The 19,239-nt window shown below is 38.1% G+C and overlaps 1 protein-coding gene across 4 annotated transcripts in view; it reads right to left on the reverse strand.

Moving 5' to 3' along the window:
- Positions 1–877: 877 nt before the first annotated feature.
- Positions 878–19,239, reverse strand: part of USP47 (ubiquitin specific peptidase 47) — a 51,679-nt gene continuing 33,317 nt past the window's right edge. For all 4 annotated transcript variants that reach the window (XM_039551857.1, XM_039551856.1, XM_019289416.3 and 1 more), the window contains exons 12-28: positions 18,319–18,450; positions 17,528–17,604; positions 17,156–17,211; positions 16,519–16,631; positions 15,529–15,633; positions 14,303–14,510; positions 13,780–13,895; positions 12,621–12,740; positions 10,617–11,400; positions 8,761–8,936; positions 8,521–8,601; positions 7,386–7,501; positions 6,558–6,676; positions 4,893–5,023; positions 3,508–3,555; positions 3,286–3,416; positions 878–2,307 (exon numbers count right to left, since the gene is read on the reverse strand). In XM_039551857.1, the coding sequence (XP_039407791.1) occupies positions 2,133–2,307; positions 3,286–3,416; positions 3,508–3,555; positions 4,893–5,023; positions 6,558–6,676; positions 7,386–7,501; positions 8,521–8,601; positions 8,761–8,936; positions 10,617–11,400; positions 12,621–12,740; positions 13,780–13,895; positions 14,303–14,510; positions 15,529–15,633; positions 16,519–16,631; positions 17,156–17,211; positions 17,528–17,604; positions 18,319–18,450 (2,688 nt within the window). In that variant the 3' untranslated portion in view covers positions 878–2,132. The remainder of the gene's footprint in view (positions 2,308–3,285; positions 3,417–3,507; positions 3,556–4,892; positions 5,024–6,557; positions 6,677–7,385; positions 7,502–8,520; positions 8,602–8,760; positions 8,937–10,616; positions 11,401–12,620; positions 12,741–13,779; positions 13,896–14,302; positions 14,511–15,528; positions 15,634–16,518; positions 16,632–17,155; positions 17,212–17,527; positions 17,605–18,318; positions 18,451–19,239) is intronic.

Below are 19,239 nucleotides of genomic sequence, written 5' to 3' on the forward strand. Positions count from 1 at the left end.
TTCTCACACCAATACACACACACAGACACCGGCTCTGAGAGTTCACTGAATTTACCTTTTCTACCCCTAATAAAATTACTGTGCTTTAGAGACAGCCCCATCTATACAAAGAGAAGGAATTAAATGTTACTGCAATTTTCCCGTGTAAAAAATATCCATGAGAGTGGTAACAGTCTGTAAATATTGCCCTCTTAATGACAGTGTTCTCCCTTCAAGTTCTTGATGCTGCAGTCCCTGAATTTCATCTCTACATTTTTGCCTTCCCCAATGTCTGAGTTTGAAGAAAATTTACAATACATTTGATAAGTAGTTTTTTTCTCTCTTCCAAAAGTTCTTAAGGATGCTTTTAGCAGTCTCTATCTATGGTAAATGGTAGTTTAATGAAGTACCCTACCTAGGGGATGGTACTCCCTCTCTGCTCCTTTGCCCCCACTTCCACCTCCCCTATGTTGGCCAAGAGGCAGCACAGGGCAGTCAGAAGAGGAATAATGAGGGAATGCCTCTGTGCAATGCCTGGTTCTCTAGCTGACAGATTCCTCAGCATTTTTGTTGTGGGCCAGCATGCAAGGAAGAGCTGAAGGTTCTGTTATTGAACACCCCTTTCCCTCTGGAGCGGAATTTAGCTGCCAATTATACTTGGAAGTTTCACTGGTGAGAAATTCAGTTCTGGGAAAGGAAACTCACAGTTGAAGAAAAATTTGGTGTGAATGTAAAGAGGAGCAGCAGCCAGGCTTTAAAGCAGTTCCTGTAACACTCTGTACATGGAGGGGGTGTGCACATACACACAAACACACAGCCTTGCAATTCCAGCACTGCCTTGGGAAAGTCTGTATTTCCATGAAACACTCCCATAATTTTTTAAATAAAAAACACAGCATTTAATGATTAAAATAACACAACAGAATGAACAAATGTTTTATTGGCATGTTCATTGTTGTAAACAGCATCTGGCATGAAAAAGTTTACCAAAATCTTTTGATTGTTATAAATTAGGTGGTTTTTCCAAAAACTATGGAGAATTGTTCTCTATTGATCTTTATGGACCAAAGCAAAAAATTGCTGTTCCTAGGCTTTGCAATGAAATCATGTTGACTGCATCAGTCTTTGCACCACAGCCTGAACTACCAAGTTTGTACGTTGAGGTGTTAAGAGGTTGCCCCAATACTTGACTACATATAGCTATGGAATCAACTCTGGGAAAAATAAATTGACTTTCAGCGGGTGGAGAAGATGCAAAGTTGTAATAGTCTTAAAAACAAAATGTACAAAAAGTAGCGGAACAGAACAAAAACTTAGCAACAAGGGGAAGAACAACCCTAAATTACCCAGCATCATCAAACATAAAATGAATACAAATTTAAATAGGCAACTATACTTCCAAATGTACACAATGAATGTTGATATGTGTAAAGAAATACCATGGTAAATAGCTGAACTGCAGTTCTGGTAAATGGATAGGGCAGATTTTATTTACACATCGAACGCAATATACTAGAGCTGCTCACTGGCTTCAGTAACCTATTAGAAAACCACTTTACCTTACAACAGCACTTCTGCAAACAAACAATGCCTGCTGGCAGCTTCCTGCAGACACCTCTCAGACCCCCTGTTTTATGGAAGAATATTCTAAAACCTGACACTGGCAGCACTCCCATGTCCGGCCCTTTCCCGCTGCTTTCCTAGAACCAATGTGTTAACATTTACTCCAGACTCTCTGATGAGGTAATGCGTGTATCAGTGAAACAAACAGAGAAAAGGATTCTTTCATGGCCTTTGCACAGCTTTTATTATTAAGCTATGAGTATCCTGTTGGAGGCTAGTTTCACTAGCTACTATGTGCACACTGTCCTCAACAATTTCCACTCATTTCCCTCCCCGCCCACTTTTGAGTTCTAAGCTTTTATTTGCACATCCCTTTTAGCTTTACAGTACATTTGACTATAGTGCACAACATGATTCCAAGTCAAACAGTGCCCAGCGGGGCCCCGCGCTGGGCCGGCCCCCGCCCGGCCGGTGCTGGTGTCAGCGCTTTACACCTAATGAATGTCCTGCCGTAATGGCACTACACAGTAGTAGTGAACCTTTTGATTGGAAACAAAAAAAATTCCCCAGGGAAAATGCTATAGCAAGTATCAGTCTTGAGTCAAATCTTTATTTGGTGCTCCATCCAGATAAATTTTTAGTGCTTTTTCTTTACGGGGAGAGTAGGTTACCCGGTGTCCAGTTTTCTGGAGTCTGCTGCTTTCTTTTTTCATCAGTTCATTTCTTTGCTCATCTGTTAATTCCATTAATTCTTCAGTTTTATCCCTAAAATGTAAACATAGGTTCAAATTCAGATCAATACAGTAACCATAAGTAGATTTCTGCTTTTTTTTTTTTCACTTGAAGCAACTTAGTAGAAACCACAACTAAGCACAATACTTCTCAGGGATTGCTCTGTTCTGCAGAAACAGGCAATGTGTCTAAACCTGCTTTTCCAGCAGGAACACTCAGCATTCTGACTGACTACAGACCAGGGGAAGAAACAAGCCCATACTCCTCCATCTCTCTTACTCCTATTCTGTATAGACAGCTACAGCTCTGCTCTGCTCTTTTGGTCACAGTGCCAACAGCTGGAAGCAGTGTGTCAGCCAGTCCCTGCCAGATGTTCTCACAAGTAATTTTCATCAAGACCAGCACATTATTAACCAGCTGTTTCTCCCCAGCTCGCATGCAATTATGAAAAATACCACAGAAACAATGTGTCCATGAGGTTGCCTCACCCACCGAGTTTAGGAGAAATGAAAATATTCCAGCTCTCAGTCCTCAGCTCCTGCCCCAGGTTCCTGCCACCAGCTGATCAACATTTTTCATATTAATAGAATTTTTATCGTAACAGGCTTTTTAGAAAGAAGCCATACTAATTTCTCAAAGGAATAAACTCAGGAAATAAAATCCTTGCTCTCCAAAACCTACAGCAAGACACTCACAAACTCCACGTGGGATGTGGTTCTATTTTAATTTTAAGAAATTAAATCCAGATACACACTCAAGCATTAGCTTTAATTTCAGTGGTTTGGAAGGGAGGATTGAGTAAAAGGGTGCAGTGCTTGTTTTCTTAAACTTAATTAATATTCAGACTTTTAGGAAGCTGAGAAGCACAAATATTTCAGCTGAATATTTTAAACCTTCTTTTCTTTAAGATAACAGAAGAGTATTTTATGTTCCTGTCCATTACATCACCCCTTAAATGTTAACTACAGCTCTTTTTTTGCATGGTTTATGATACTGTAATGAAAGACATACCTATAAAATATTACTGCACCATCATCACAAATGTACAGAGGCCAGACATTCAATGTAGATACTTTTGGATTCCAGTCCAAGTCTTGATGAATCTCTAGTATGGAAATGTCACATGGAAAGGTTCCTCTACCCTGAAAAAACCAATTACTTAGTTAATACAATAAAACTCACATTCACACATCTGTGCCATTAAAACCTAAAAATACACAAAATCTTACTTACCTTTGCAAATTCTATGTTTTCCAAGGGTATTCCACTTATTTCACTTAGCTGTGAAGAGAAATGGTGGATTTAATACTATTCCAAAGCACCATTACACAATGTCTACATAAAGTCAATAGTTGCCAAATCTAGAAGTGAATTATCTGCAAGTCCTCCAATGTACAAAACAACAGTGACAAGTACACATTCTTAACATTTCTCAAGTTACCAGTGTGTGTCACAAGTGACCCTTGCTGTGACAGTATTTCATCACACTTCTCTTAATACTGAAGGGGAGATACAAATGTTCGTAGAAACAATTAGTAACATGCAAGTTCCAGGATACAGAGACTGACTGCCTCATGTTAAACCCTCAGCAGTTTCCTTGTGTGACAGGAAGCTGTTACCCACTCAGCCTGGGAGCAGGCACAGCTGCAAAATATGCATGACTAAGACCCACCTCCACACACCTGCACTTCCTACCAGCACTTTAAAATTGCTCCCTGCATATCAATTCTTAAGAAAACAAGGGCAGCCAACTCTTTTCTTCAGATACAAGTGAGGAGGAATTCTTGACTGCATGCAAGTACCTGTAGCCACAACTTCATTTCTATCTGAAGAATACAAGAAAGCAGCCCATAGCTTAATCCGTGTAAAGCACAAACCCAGCCTGTGAACTAACCCCCCTAATTTAACAATTCTCAGGGTCACTGACACCAGCAGTTTTGCTGGCCTCAACATCCAAGGTGGCCTCCTAACAACTGGGCATTGCCACACATAAATAAACATTTCTCCAAGAGTGGAACCCTGTGATACACTGGATTAAGGAAACAGTCTCAGTAGGAGACACTCCTGCTCCAGATTTCTGCTGGGATGACACTGGTCTGCTTAGCTGTTAGAGGGTCCTGGCCTTAAGCAAAACCAAACCATACCACAGCCATACTTTCCAACCAAAACAGAGTTCAACCTACTTGATACAGCAACACCACCCCTCACCAACAGCTCTCAAATTCAAGTATGAGGAGGCTGAAAGGTTTGGTATTTTGGAATAACAAAACATTAGCTTGAAAAACACAAAGTGGCAATGGCTTAGCTTTTCTTTCATGTGTGTTTTTTGAGGATAAGGGAAACAGGTACTATTAAGCTGCTTAAACATCAAGATATGACTTTTTTAGCATGTATTCACCTGAATACTTTCATACCAGACCATTATGTGAAACTAAGAAGTAAAGTTGGTAATTCATGTGGCTTTGGTAATGGGATGGGATAGGTTATCCATTCCTGGAGAAAAATTATCACCATGCAACAAGATTTTTGGAGCTATGACATCTTTGTGCTTCCCAGCACAGAACATCAATAAGGCTCTTGGTCATCACAAGAAACTTGCATCATGTTACACATTTTACCTTCTCTTTTAATTCTTCGACACTGCTGCTTTCTAGTACGACTTCCTGGAAAGAATCTAATTTCATTTCTGACGGCCTCCATCGTCTCGATAAAACAGCAAGTTGTGACATGGATTTCATCTTTTCTACTCCTAGCAAAGAAATAGATTATTTTATCAATTGTATTATTGTATTAATATCACAAAAAATACTATTTTAAATTAGGGTTTGTCCATAGTTTAACCATACTCTAATATGGAAGACTGTCCTACAGATACATACACAAATTAAGTAACCCAGTGTGCTGCAAGCAGTTCACTTATAAAATCGGGGAAGAGGAAAGGAATAGGACTTAGCTGAAGTTATCAGCTAGTGTTATCAGCTCCTTTAAAGGAATTTTTCATGGGAAGGATCTCCTTGAAGCCATGCCAGTTTTTGTTCTTTAGGGCACAGTTTTCCATAACACCCAGCTCAGTTATCCACACAGTATCTCTCCACCTAACCAGAACCTGACTCCAGATCTGGCATTTGCATGAGGCCTTCCTATCATGTGCTTCACTCCTTTACCAAAATAAGCTTTCCCCATCTAACTTCTAGATCTCTAGATTTCCCCATTCAACTTCTAGATCTCCCTCACCAACTCCACACTTGTTATTGAACTCTTCTTTCCACCCACCATCTTCAAGAGCTTTAGTATGTGCTGCCTCCAGCCTTTTTATATCTTGTTTCAGGTTCCAGAGCAATCTCTGGCTGACGGAGCAATATTGTTTATATTACAATGAGATAAGCATAAGTGAAATCTCCAATGGTTGATTTTATTTTTACTTTTAATTAGTCTATAATTTTATAATCTAGCACATGCAGAACATGTGGCTTAGAGTTTTATGGCAAATATTACATGCTTGTTTTGCATGAACCCATTATAGATTACAGGGCTTTCGAGTGTTCTGTAATCTCTCGGTGAGTTAGGTGGGCTGCAGTGTCTAAAGCTGTATCTCCAAGACCAACTCACTACAGAAACACTACAGTAATTATCTAAATCTAATAACAAAGAATTTAAATTGTAAAGTTTTAACTGCAGTGTGAGCTGACATGTATGTCCATAGGAATCTGTGGGCCTCCTGAACCTCCCAGGTTCATTTCATATTTTGATACTTGCATTGGCACAATTCTGTTAGAACTGAAAATACCAGAATTGAACACAGCTGTGACTAACTGCTAAGTGAGACTTCTTAAATCAGGTATGCTTGGGAAGAAAATTCCTGAGTGAATGGAATTCACATTCTTCATCTGTACATTAACAGCAGCATCTGTTAATCCGGAGGACAAACAGCATGGCCTTCTTTTCTTACCCTTAAATTATGCTTTTGCATTCAGAATCAAAATTTTAAGTGTATATGCCAAGGATTGCTTAAGAAATGGCATATTTTAAATGATATTTAAGCAGAATTTCAGAAACAATCTGCTCTCTAATATTTGATTCCAAAATTGTTTTGATGAACAAAAGTTCTGTTCCAAAATTAGCTCTTCTTGACAGAAGTGGTTTTGCAATCCTGTCTGAAAACTACTAAATGCCTGAACTGCTGTGCTGACTTAAAACAAACGATACAAATGTATTATGTATATGCACACATATATTTCAGCTAACTAGTCATCACCAGGACCAATTCAAAAATAAATCATTACCATCGAGTATTTCTAAGAAGACCTCCCAATTGCTGGAAATATTGATATCTTCTTCATAGATATGATAATCCAGAAACACAGTGCCTGGATTCTTCCATGTTTTCTTTCGTAGGCGAAACCTATAAATACATCACCAAAAACCCCAGTGAGCTTCTATCTGCTCATGAACACTTAGCACTGCCAGAGATAAAAACTGAGTATTTTCTGACAAAACTGAAATACTACAGCTCATTAATGCAAGGTTTGGTGAGGTTTAGCAGGAACAAGTTTAATGTTCTGAAACAGTCCTGACAGCAGGGTGCCACTACTGGCTTAGTGTTGAATCATTCATAAACACAAGGAAAACAAGTCTGTGTTCCATTTGTTCAATGCAAGAAATATGCAGGGATTTAAGGGAAGAAAACAGTTTCCTAATTAGGGATTACCCAATTATGGTAAAGGGAAGACAGCACAAATCAGTGCTGTACATACACATGATGATGCTGCACAAGTAATTTGCTGCAGTGATCTACGCTAGGCCTGCATGTAGAGAGCAGGTGGCTCTTTTATGAATTGATTTACTTAATGTTCCCCTTTCTGAAGGAAACCATCATTAGAGAGATTTAAAGCTGCAGACATGTTGCACACAGGCAATTCTAGGTAAATATTATCCCCTATAGAAGTCATTCTGCATGAGATGAAAGCGAAGAATTGCTGAATTAGTGTTTGTATTCACAAACTGATTCAAAGACCACAGCAATTTATTTCTGCTTCTTTCATGATTTTCCTTCTCCACAAGAGGAAAGAAATCCCCAAACACATTTTAGAGTGATATTTAATCAGGTTTACCTGTCAATTGTCAAGTCTAGGCCACATTGTTCTCGAAGCTGAGGAAGCAGCTCCTCTTTGGACTGTCGGACAGTCATTCCTTTAGCAAAAACTGCATCTAGAAGAAACTTGCATGGCTGTCAACATAAACAGAAAGACATTAAAGACAGAGTTCTTTTGAACACAGAACTGTAATTTACCTCTGTTTATACCTTATGACCAGTCCCATCCACCTGGAAAAAAGACCAGTAAAGGCTTCTCATTAACAAGGTAGGCAATGAATTCATTAAAATGGGGTGTAACTAATTTGTGTTGCAGCTGCCCTTCGGCAGAGCACTCAAACCTTCTGAATGCCTGTGCAGAAATACTGCCTGTGCTGTGCTGCTAACTGCTACCATTACATTCACATTCCAAACACTGGGAAAGGAGCTTTCATATTAAATAAGCCACATGATAATAAAAATGCCACTTTCTTGCCTTTCATGGATCAGACAGAACTCCATGACTCCATGGGAGTTACTTTAAAACTTTTATTATTCCCTGCTTTAGCAGTTCAGTTAGTCTTTCCTCATAATTAATACATATCCTGCAGTTTTGTCCAAAACATAAAGTGCATACAAAGTCAGCTTCTAAAGACTGCAATCTATATAGTGACATCACCTCTATATTCTTCATGCCCCAAAAGATGTAACAAGCTTGCACTATTGCAAGAGAGGCACTTTGGCTTCAGGCTTGCCTTATGCAGAGGGCCATTACCCAGAAAACCACCCTGATAAGCACTGTCTGCAGCACATGAATGCAATGAATTAGATCAGTTCGACATCACTGAAAACCACAACCACGAGCAAACACACTTTCTTCTTTGGAGAGAATGCTACATGACTGTCATGCATTTAAGGGAAACAAAGAAACAATTCACTTGTCCTCCATTTACACCATAGAAATAAAGACACTTTAGAGACACTGTAAATCACATTCCAGTTGCTTACTTGGAACAGAAATCATCTCAAACTCCCTTTCTAAGTCCAGAAAAACTTGCAGGGAAATGTAAAGAAAAGAAGGAGTTTCATTTTTTCCCAAGATTTCAAAGCAAAACCTTGGCCAGGCCACATACTAATATTTTCATGAATCAGTCTTGAAACATTCAATGCCTTACCTCAGGCTCATTTACCAAAAGCTGATAGACTTTGACTCTGTATTCACCCTTCTTAAGGGCTCTTCCAAGTCTAATAGTTATCTAGAAGGCAAAAGGAATATGTTAGAACTAGTATCAAAATCAGAATTACATTTTGTAACACACTACGAAGACCACAATAATTATTTCACTTGTTGTAAATTAAGTTTATCTATATTGTACCAATATATTTTTAATGATGCAAAATAACTTCTGAATAACCTTATTGTCATCAGAAAATGACGAAAGGGTCTCATTCAGCCGAACGCTCTCAAACTCTTGATTGCTGGCATAGACTCTAAAGACTTTGAAGTGAGAAGATGGAACTCCAACAAAAGGCTCCAAGTGTTGCTTGAAGGCAGACAGTGTAATTCTTTTATCAACATGCACCATCAGCCCTAAGCAAAAACAAAGATAAAAATGGTATGAAACACCTTGCTACCAAAACAAAAAGCGCTCTCACACACAATTTCTATATATTCGAAGTTACCACTTGCAGCAAAACAGTACTGAAAAGCCTGAATTATGGTTCATGGCTACGTGGACATTTTATCTAATGATGTTATTATAACCTTTAACAGCTTTGCTGCATTTTAAGTGTTTATGGGCAGATATTTCGGGGGGGGACACAACAGTGCCAAACCGCCCTGGTTTGCATTCAGTGACATAGTGGAGCAGAAAGACAACAAACAGAATCCCATGGAGCAACTGCAGATAATCCTCCTACAGCTTTGCCCTGCTTCAAGGGAGAGGGAACCGCTCTGGTGTTGGGACTGGCCAGGCACAGGCCACCCAATCCCTTTCATTTTCCTTCCTGGCTTTCAGCATTAAAAAGTTAGGTTAATTCTGTGTTCTGGAATGCCACAGGATATCACAAGGCAAGCTCAAGTCCAGACTAAGGGACGTTTTAATGGAATAATGTTGTAATTAAGGAAAAGATGCAGTAATATGAAATTCTGCAAAGCAAAGGGAATAGTTTATCTTTAGAAATTGTATTTCTTAATACATGCAATTTGTACTGCACTACTGTAGCGGGTTCAGTTTGCCGTGATTATATAATGTCATGACACTCTAGAAAAAACTATTCAGAATATTTAACTGAACAAATAAATTATCTGAATTATACTAAAAATACATAAAAGCTTTCCCCTCAGGATAATTGTTTATGCAGTGTACTATGATAACATCAAAATTACTGCAAACAAATCATTCCTGAATCCAACTAGACCTACCAAAACAAACCAGGGAAAAATGAAAGTAGTTCAAAACTAGCCCCAAAGAAAGACTATTCCAAGCTAAAGGAGTAATTTTATCAAAACTTTAGTAGATGCAAATCAGTTTCTCTGTAAGAAATTCTTTATCTATTACTATTACAATCAGAGTTTCTGGATTGACATGAAAAACCTTTGCCTTTCAAAATATTTATCTTACATCCTGCTATTCTTTAATTATTATTCTGTTAGCTATAAAGCACAGGAGGGTACAAAGCATTGTTGAAATTATTTATTTTTATGACAATTTTATACCACTTAGGCTCTTATACTGAAATTGTTCGGACATCTTCATGTCAGCCGTATGTCTCACTGTACCCACTGTATTTCAGCTGGTGAATTAAATTGTCCATATCAAGTATATTTGAATTTTCTTTACAGTCAAATGACCAGGGCTTTTCAGGTTTGTTAGTCTAAATAGTAACAGAAATATGCTGTTTTAACCACATTAAGTAAGTGCATTGTGAAACAGGTGCATCAGCAGCAGCAGATGCAACTATGTTCCTTTCACTGGAAGACAACTCAGCTTGCTCTCCAGGGAACACTATCAATACATGTAAATAGATATTCATTTTCTTTAAAACAAAAAAGCAAGACACTTTTCAAATACGTAATCACTTATTACAAGATCAAAATGAGGCTAGATTTTGCTGAGCATCACATCCTGTCTTTGCACTTTCATTAGTTTTAATTTGACATTATAAACAAGGTTTTCAATACTGTCATTAGACTTTTTTAACACAGCATATGAATTAAGTAATAAAACACACAGAATTTCTTTTACGGCACTTAAAAAAGAATACATACATTTTTGCCCTTCTCCTGAACCCTCCTCTGCAGTGTAGGGTTCTGATTTAAAGTACATATACTGTGCTTCTCCTCTGCTCTTGCCACTCTCATCATATTCACTGTCTGTTCCAGAATCTTCTTCTGCTGTGTCCCAGGTTTCCTTCTTCCCCTGATTGGCTTTTGATCTCCTACTACTTGTGATGCTGTGAGAGTCAAGTCCATTAGCCAGGGGGAGGGGGGCATTGTCCACGTTGCACAAAGTGTCACTGCTGTGGCTGGAGCTGAGGATGTCACTGTCCACTGAGCTCGTACTCCTGTCGTTATTGACATCTGAGTCTGACCGCTCCTCGGACTGCAGATTTTCTGGATCAGAAATCTGAATTTGGTTTTCAAGTTCTCTGTTTTCTGCCGATGCTGAAGAGTCTATTTCATTTAAAGGTGACTCAATGTTTTCAAAATCACTGGCTTCTGTGCTTTTGCTGCTGTCTCCATTATCTCCCTCCTGCTGCTGCTGTTGCTGCAGGGACAAGCTTTTAAGTTTTTCAGTGCTTTCTTCCAAAATTGCCTCTACAGATTTCATATTACCTACAGGTCCTTTTACTCTCTCACAAGGTTCATCCAAGTTGCCTGCACCTCCACTAGACTTCTGATAAAGCGCTCGTCTAAGCTGAGATGCAGGAGCTTGCTCTGGCAATGAAACATACACTCTGATTGTGTTTGCATGGCGATCCAAAAGCTTCCACAACTGAGAGTCTGTGTATGTCACGTGACGGTCTAAAGACTCTGAGCTTTCAATAAATACCTGAACAGAAAATACGTGTTGTATCATGTGGCGTTATTTTAAATAAATGCAACAACAGCAAACACAGGATTGAGCACACATTAGAAATAATGCCATCAAGAAACACCACCTTTTATCAAAATGTTAAAATACATGCTGAGAAAAAGATAGACCAAGGAGTCTGTAGTATACAGACTACAGATAATTATTTCACTTTTCCTTGTTTTCATAGGAGTGAACTGTAAGCAGACTGACCAGCTGCAGTAAACACTTATGTTCAGAAGTGGACTCATAAATCACTCCACGTGCACCCTTCAGCTGTGCATAGCACCAGTTATGGGTAGCAATGAGCCCCACCACTGCAGCAGACTGTATCTTTATTTTCTAGTACAGTATCATAAGAAAGTTTTAAATGTATACATGTGCGAGCAGTAGTGCAATTTAAACGTCTCTCTTCCCTTTGTCAAAGGGCTCTAAGGAACTGAGTAACAACTCAATGCCGTTGTTTTGCTCAGCTATGAGCCATCAAAACCTTCCCTAATCTTTCTTCATCAAGAAGATTTAACATTGAGCTTAAACTTCAGAGATAGAGGATGTGCAAAATGTGCTAAAAGATGTGCTATTTCTACTCTAGTAAAAAAGGCCAATGTATACATTTAAAATGTTAAAATTATTTGAGTACTAAGTTACTCTTTTTCTGACTGCATTACACAATTATTACTGGAAATACTTATTAGAAGTCTTTCCTGAAAAAATAACATAAATTGTCCAAGGGGAACCTTCATAGTGAAAACTACTGAATTTAAGATGGAAACGAAAACCTGCTTTTAGTTTTGACGCTTGTTTTTTAAGAAGTTTAATACTGAGAGCAGGTACAGCTGTTCAGGTGGGTTAGGAAACACACCCAGGCAGGCTCCATAGCAATACATCTATCTTTGTTTCCTGAGAATGCTTGACTTTTAACAGTCTTTATCATAAGGCTGTTAACCTCAGCATCATTTGTACCAGTAACAGCCAGATGTCTGATTCTCAATCCACTCTCTCTTACGTACGCTTGGTTTCATATACAGCCTGGAGTATTCATCAGCACCACCATACTGGGCACATAAACCCCACACACTACAGCAAAATACGTGACACTTATCCATTATTAATTCTATACACATAGATATGCCTTTTACAACACAACGGGTAAGTCTACAAATACAATGAGTGAACAATTTAAAAACCAGAGCATGTACCTTGTTGCTTCTAAAAAAGCCTTCAGCTTTCAGTGTTTTGCTGGAGACGTTCAGAAGACGCAGGTCATTGTAGCACCGTTCCAACACGACCCGCATGGTTTCAGCAGGCAGGTGCGTGGCCTAAAACAAGACATGGACAGGAAGATAACGTGCATTATACATACCTTCAAATACTGAAACATGTACTTCACTTCTGAGATTATTCACAGGGAAAGGAGGTTGGTTTGTCAACTTTGAAATTGCAAAAGACAACATAGGGGGAAACCTCCCAAACCTGTTCAGTCCCAGTGCCTTTCCTCCACCATTTGATATGTAGCAAGTGTCAATTTTTCCAAAAGGTCAGATGCACAAAATGGCCTGGTTTTGCAGAGAACTGGAAAATTGTTAATGACAATGGTCTTATCTTTAATGGAATCAAATGAAAATAAAAAAATATTCTCAAGCAACGGGTTTTGTGCAGTGTTCACTTAATTCTTAATTAGACTAAACTCAAATTGCTGTAATCATATTTTATAACAAGTATTATGAAATTACACCAACCACTGAATTATTTTACCCAGGAATGAGCAAATGCAATCTCTGTCTTCCAATGCAATGGAAGCAGTAGCGTCCCTTGGTTTAAAACCATGTAAAAATCAACTTGCATCTTAGTAACAAGTGGCTGCTGGGATGGAAAGGAGAGATTGCACAAAGAATGTGGACAGTTTTGGATGTTAGGTTTCAAATACTGAAGTCAGTGGGGGAAGTTACACTTTGGTTCAGTTGTGTGGTAACAATTCACTAGCTCTGTCACCAGCTGGACTCTCAGTAAGGTTGTTCAAGCTATAAGGCAAAAAGAACATTATTTTGACTCTTCAGCTTTCCCATAGAAGTTTTTGTTCAGTAAGCTAATAAGTAATATGGCCAGAGAGTGGCTAAGCTTGTGCAGAAGCTGGGATAGAACTCTGGATGGAAGCAAGAAGCAGACTGCTGCTTTCAGCAGGCATGAGCAGATGGACATGCTCAACTCTAACATCTAACTGAACCCTGCTGGACAGAACTCGCAGCATGACCTGCAAAAGGTGCAGGCTCTCATTTTAGGTATGTAAATGATGACGTATTTTCACAGTGACGATGAATGAAAACTCTTTACTACAAGTCCTTGAGGACTGTATATTACCTTTGAAATTAGCTGTTTAAACTCTGAAACTGTTTGATTCAAATAAGCTCGCACACTTATTGGAGGAGCAACAGATTCAGTCTTCAGGTCGACTACATGAACCTTTACCATGACCTCTGCAGGCAGAAGAAAAAAGAAAACAAAGTCACACACAGAGAGAATTCAACAGGCAAAGAAAACACATATATGCTTGTCTGATGTAATGATTAAGGGCTTGCATTAAATACAAACAGTAAGAACTTGAAAAGCAGTCCAATTTCAGAATTACATTTTCCCATCAAATTTCAAGCCAAAAAAGAAAAAGCCTTCCAATTTGACAAATTTTAATATACCTTAGACCTACTTCAACTAGAAACAAGTGAGCAGCACAGCACACTATGTAGTTCTGAATAGCGACTTTGTAAAATTTAGTTTTTCTTCTTCCAACACCTCATACTGAAGCTGTTTTACAGCTTTGGGCTTGTGCCATCACACAATATAGACAAGGATAGACTAAAATCATATATGTAATTACATGTCTTACCACCAGGCTTATAGCACTGGAAAATTTGGTCAGGCCTTCTTGTTTCCAACAGTAAATCAAACATGTACGTTGACTTGACCCCTCCAAGTAACAAACCCATTGGAGTATCCTCCTCTCCTTCGTAGGAGCGCTCCAAGTAGTCATGAAACTCATCGTATTTGACAAGGCGACAGCAGTCCAAGGGAACAGCCTCTTCCAAATCCATTAACTACAACATGCACACACAAAACCCCCCAAACACTTAGTAACAGCTCATTTGTGAGTTTAGTTTTTAACTTGCAAGCTAGAAATATCTCACTGTGTATACATCCAGGAATCCCTTGAATTCACAACAGTCAATTTGGTTTTAGAAAACACATCATAGATATTATATAGACATGCAATAAATATAGATGTTTCCAAATTCAAATACAAGCCTAAATCAACATGCAGAAAAGAGGGACTTTCGAAAAGTATGTACACAAGCACAGGAAGACAGGTCCCAGAAGTATATTCAGAGGGCTACTTTGCCTATCAAATAGGTGATGCCTATCACCAAATGGCATCTTAGAGGCCTGAGGAAGTCATAGCCACTAATTATCCTCGGTGCATCTCAAGATGTTAACACATCCCTAATCTGAATCTGCCTTGCTGGTACTCTCACAGCCAAAAACATATATGGCAAGAACCAAAGAGTACAAGTAGGTGAGCGAGAATTGATGTCTTGAACTTCTAGCTGTTTGTGGAAGGCAGAGATCAACAGATGCCTTGGTATTCACTCACGGTATTGAACTAGCTACCCAGGAAGATTCTCAAGAACTCTGTTATTAACTATCTAATACAACATTTTGACTGCAATACAAATAAAAGTGTTCACAATTCTTTCAACTTGCTGAGGTCATGGTAAGTCTAACAGCTGCTCTCACTGTCAGATTTTAAAATAAGGGTATGGAAGATCATACTGCCTTTTTAAAGGGCAGGCTGTATCATTCCAATCAGCAATCAGCTGATGGCTACTGGCAGAAAACTTGGTCAATAATGGCCAACTAGAACACCTTTAAAAAAAAACCAAAACAAAACAACCCCATCATACAGAACTTCCCAAGATCCAGCCCCCCAAACCAACCCTCCAAAAAAAACCACAGCAAACTCTCCAACACTCCCTCAACATTAGAAATTTAAAATCTGAAGACACAGCAGAAAAAACTACATCTAACAATTAAACTACCCTATTATGCACAGCATACCTTGTAAGCTATTTCCACAGCTTCCTTCAGTGTTCTGTCCTTATGGACTTCCAATTTGTTCTCCATCATTATTTGCTTTGTAGGATGCATGCAGAATAATTTAATCTATGAAATACAGGAGGAAGAAAAATGACCACAAAGGCATTTTCAAATGTCTTTCCTATTAGAGTACATTTAAGTTGAAAACCCCAAATTCAAACAATCTAATATGAAATACACCTTTAGCTCTACTTCAGCTATGGGATGGCTACCTTTCAGCTGGTTATACAACTGCAGATAGAAAATGTCAAAGGCACAGGAGGTGTATGTGTATATCTGAATCTTTCTCCAAGCCAGGACACAGCTTCTATAACCAGAACATGATGTAGTCACAGGCAGTGAGCAAATGCTCCAAAGCAAAATGCACATGAACAATTAATGTGAAATTCCTTTTTCACATAGAGTTACACATTTTGCAGTGAGAGAACTTCCTCATAAAACAATCACTTGATTCATAGATAGACCAGCTGACTGCCATGCTTGTAAGTCACTGAGGACCTATTTTGTTTGCTCCTACTGAATCTAGGCTTGGGAAACATTCTGCTCTTTCTGCTAAGTAACTATTCAAAATTAGTTTAAGAAGCACCATTGCACAAAGTCAAGGGGCGCAATATGAAAAGATTTAACACACCCAGCATGCAGCATGACACATTCTTTGGAAGTAATTTTGCTGAAAATAAGTGATGCCAGATTAACCAGTTTTGTTTTGGTTTTGATACCAATTCAAATCCACATGCAATACACGAACTCAACAAAAATGTCTGGTGAATATCTCTAGCAGACGCCTGCTCTACATACAGGTTTACAACAGGTGTGCAATTCATTTAAAAGAATTGTTAGTACAAACATTTATCATAAAGAAGTCCCTGTATTGTAGTAAAAACCATTGTTTACTGTAGAAATATTTCCCACTAGCAATGTATTGTTACTCAGTCCAGCAGAAATTCTAACCTTGCACGTGTTGCGTTCAATTTCACGTTGCCTCTTTTCTTGTTCTTCTAATTCTCTTTCTTTCTGTACCAATTGTTTAATGTGCTCCGGATATTCATGTGCCTCAAGAAACTCTGCCAGTAAAAACAAAGCAATAGTTTAAAAAAATACAGTTTTCCCACAGCAGGCAACACCTTAGGCATCATACCTATATTTGAGTTATCTTGGCTTTTCACACCTTTCTTTTTTCCACACGAATTTCCCACTACACTACACCCTGTTCTCTTTTTCATTATTTAAATTAAATGGAAATCTGCCTCTTATTCCCCTTACTTATGTTATCAGCAACACAAGAAAGTGATAGTAGCAAAAGATTCCAGTACCAGTACGGAAAGCTTTGATGTTGTAAAGAAATACACTAAGACTGATGACTGCACTTGATCCTGTTTTTACAATAAATGTAAATACTCCTCTAGAAAGAGAATTAGTTGATAACAAAAGTCTCAAGATATCATCTATATTGTGGTAAAATAAATATTGCACCTCATGCAGATTAGCATTCTTCATGACATTGTTTTGTAACAAGAAACAAAATCATAACATGCAACACTTAAGTTTAAAAAAACCCAACTTTTGCAAATACAGCTGTCCAACTTACTTGCATTTCTTGTTGGATCTTTCAGTCTATATATCAGCATGTAAGCATTTGTGGAGCTGGGGGAAGAGAATAGACAGCTGAATTTATCACTCAGGAGGCAATACTGGCTTCAGAAGCTGCTTTGGTGTTTTTATCTTTCAGTAAGGAGCTATGTCATATCTATCTTACTAATACACTAACCAAGAACGATTCTAAAAAAAAATTATCACATTATTTTAATGATCTGAAACAGCAGTCAGGGTAGTTCTTACAACCATCTGAAGCACCTGGTATTAATTTCAAGGTAACATATTAAGCACATGCACCTCAGCCATTCATTTGATGACACTAGAACACTACCAGAAAGAAAAGTAACATTACAGTACTACTAACCTAGCAAAAGCACTGGAATAATAGCCTCTGCTTCCAGAAGATCCTCCATATGTTTTCTTAATATCTTCCTGAGTTATCTAACAGAAAATCAATGTAATGATTATTTGAGAAACTTGCAGTAATCGAGATGCATTTATTCTCACTAGGAAACATGGCATTACACAACACACTATATTAATAATTCCAATTTTTAAAATATTTCTGCTTATTTGCTAACTTCCAAAAACAATTTCAAAGTGATCTGCTTCTCCATTTTACAATGAATGCAAACATACTTTTTTGTTTTTTAGAGTAGGATCTTCTTAGAGAAAAATATACAGGCTCTTGATTGCAATAACATCTATGGATGACACCTGGAACACCTGCATCAGCTGGACAGGTTCAGTAGCACAGTCTGAGCTGTAACAGATCTACAAATACCCTTCTCTAAGCAAAAAATGTTCTTCACATGTACAGAAGGCAAAATTCTAAATCCAGCCTGGCCCAGTCATGAATAAAGGCTTCTTTAGGAACCATCCCACCTTCATTGCCAAGGAGAAACACTCCTTCCCCTACCACCCAAAAATACATAGATAAATAATAAAAAAACTCCAACCCCCTAGAAATCAGTTAAGCTAATGAGTGAAACATATGTATATGGCAGGAGATTAGGATGAGAGGATGAAATTAAGTAAATACTTGAAATACATATAATGAAGCTGGTTTTATGTGCAGCTAAGTGGAAAACCACAAAACAGAAACTTACTGGCTCATTTGTGAGTAGAAAAGATAACTAAAAATACTATTTTTACCTTGCTAACATGCTGATCATTAAAGCTGTACCACTGATCATCACTAAAAGATTTTATACAGGCATAATAATGGCCACCAGCAGCACTTCCAGAATGAACCATGACAGAAAAGAGCTCATACAGTAAAGAACTCTGTGGAGAGAAGAAAACGTTGTGGTATGTATCCAGTAAAGAAAAGCTAAGCAAATGGTCATTTTAAAAAGTTTTAAAACAAGGACACAAATCCAGATATGTAAATAGTTGGATGCAAAGAGTAGATCTGTGTAATAGAAATTAATTAACGTAATAGGCACTGAACAAAACTAGAGCTCTGATATGCTAAACTTTATACAGGAATTTGTAGCTGCAAAGCTTAGGCCTATTTGCAATCACCCTTCTCCACACTTGCTGTCATACACTTTTGCTTCATAGATAAATGGATGGAAACACAGGGCACTAAGGACATGCCTTCAGTGTTGCATATAAATTAAAAAATAAAACTGAACCATACTGACTCACAAGTGTTACAAGGATATTTTTAGACTATGTAGGAGAAACACTTTATATTCTCAGCATATCCTACATCCCTTATTAAGATATCCAAACCAAAAAGCTTGGCTTGACAGCTTATTTGCCTTGAGAACAAGTAGTATGAAATAATTGGCCAAAGCTACTGTCAATACTTGGACATCCCACTTGCACTACAGACACATTAAAATATTCTGGTCTTGTTCCAGTCAAGTGACTGGAATTAATTTTTTCATGACTTCCAACTAAGACTGACAGTATTCAGAACATACACCAAAAAAACCCTCTCAGATGGTTCAAGATAAATAGAAACAGGGCCAGATGTGGAGATTAACATGTAAGTCAGCCTTTAAAACTCTTACTTTACGAAAGTACCAGCTGAAGACAAACAGCTTCCTAACAAGGCTGAATAAA

The sequence above is a fragment of the Corvus cornix genome, chromosome 5 (assembly GCF_000738735.6).
Source record: "Corvus cornix cornix isolate S_Up_H32 chromosome 5, ASM73873v5, whole genome shotgun sequence".
Taxonomy (NCBI): domain Eukaryota; kingdom Metazoa; phylum Chordata; class Aves; order Passeriformes; family Corvidae; genus Corvus; species Corvus cornix.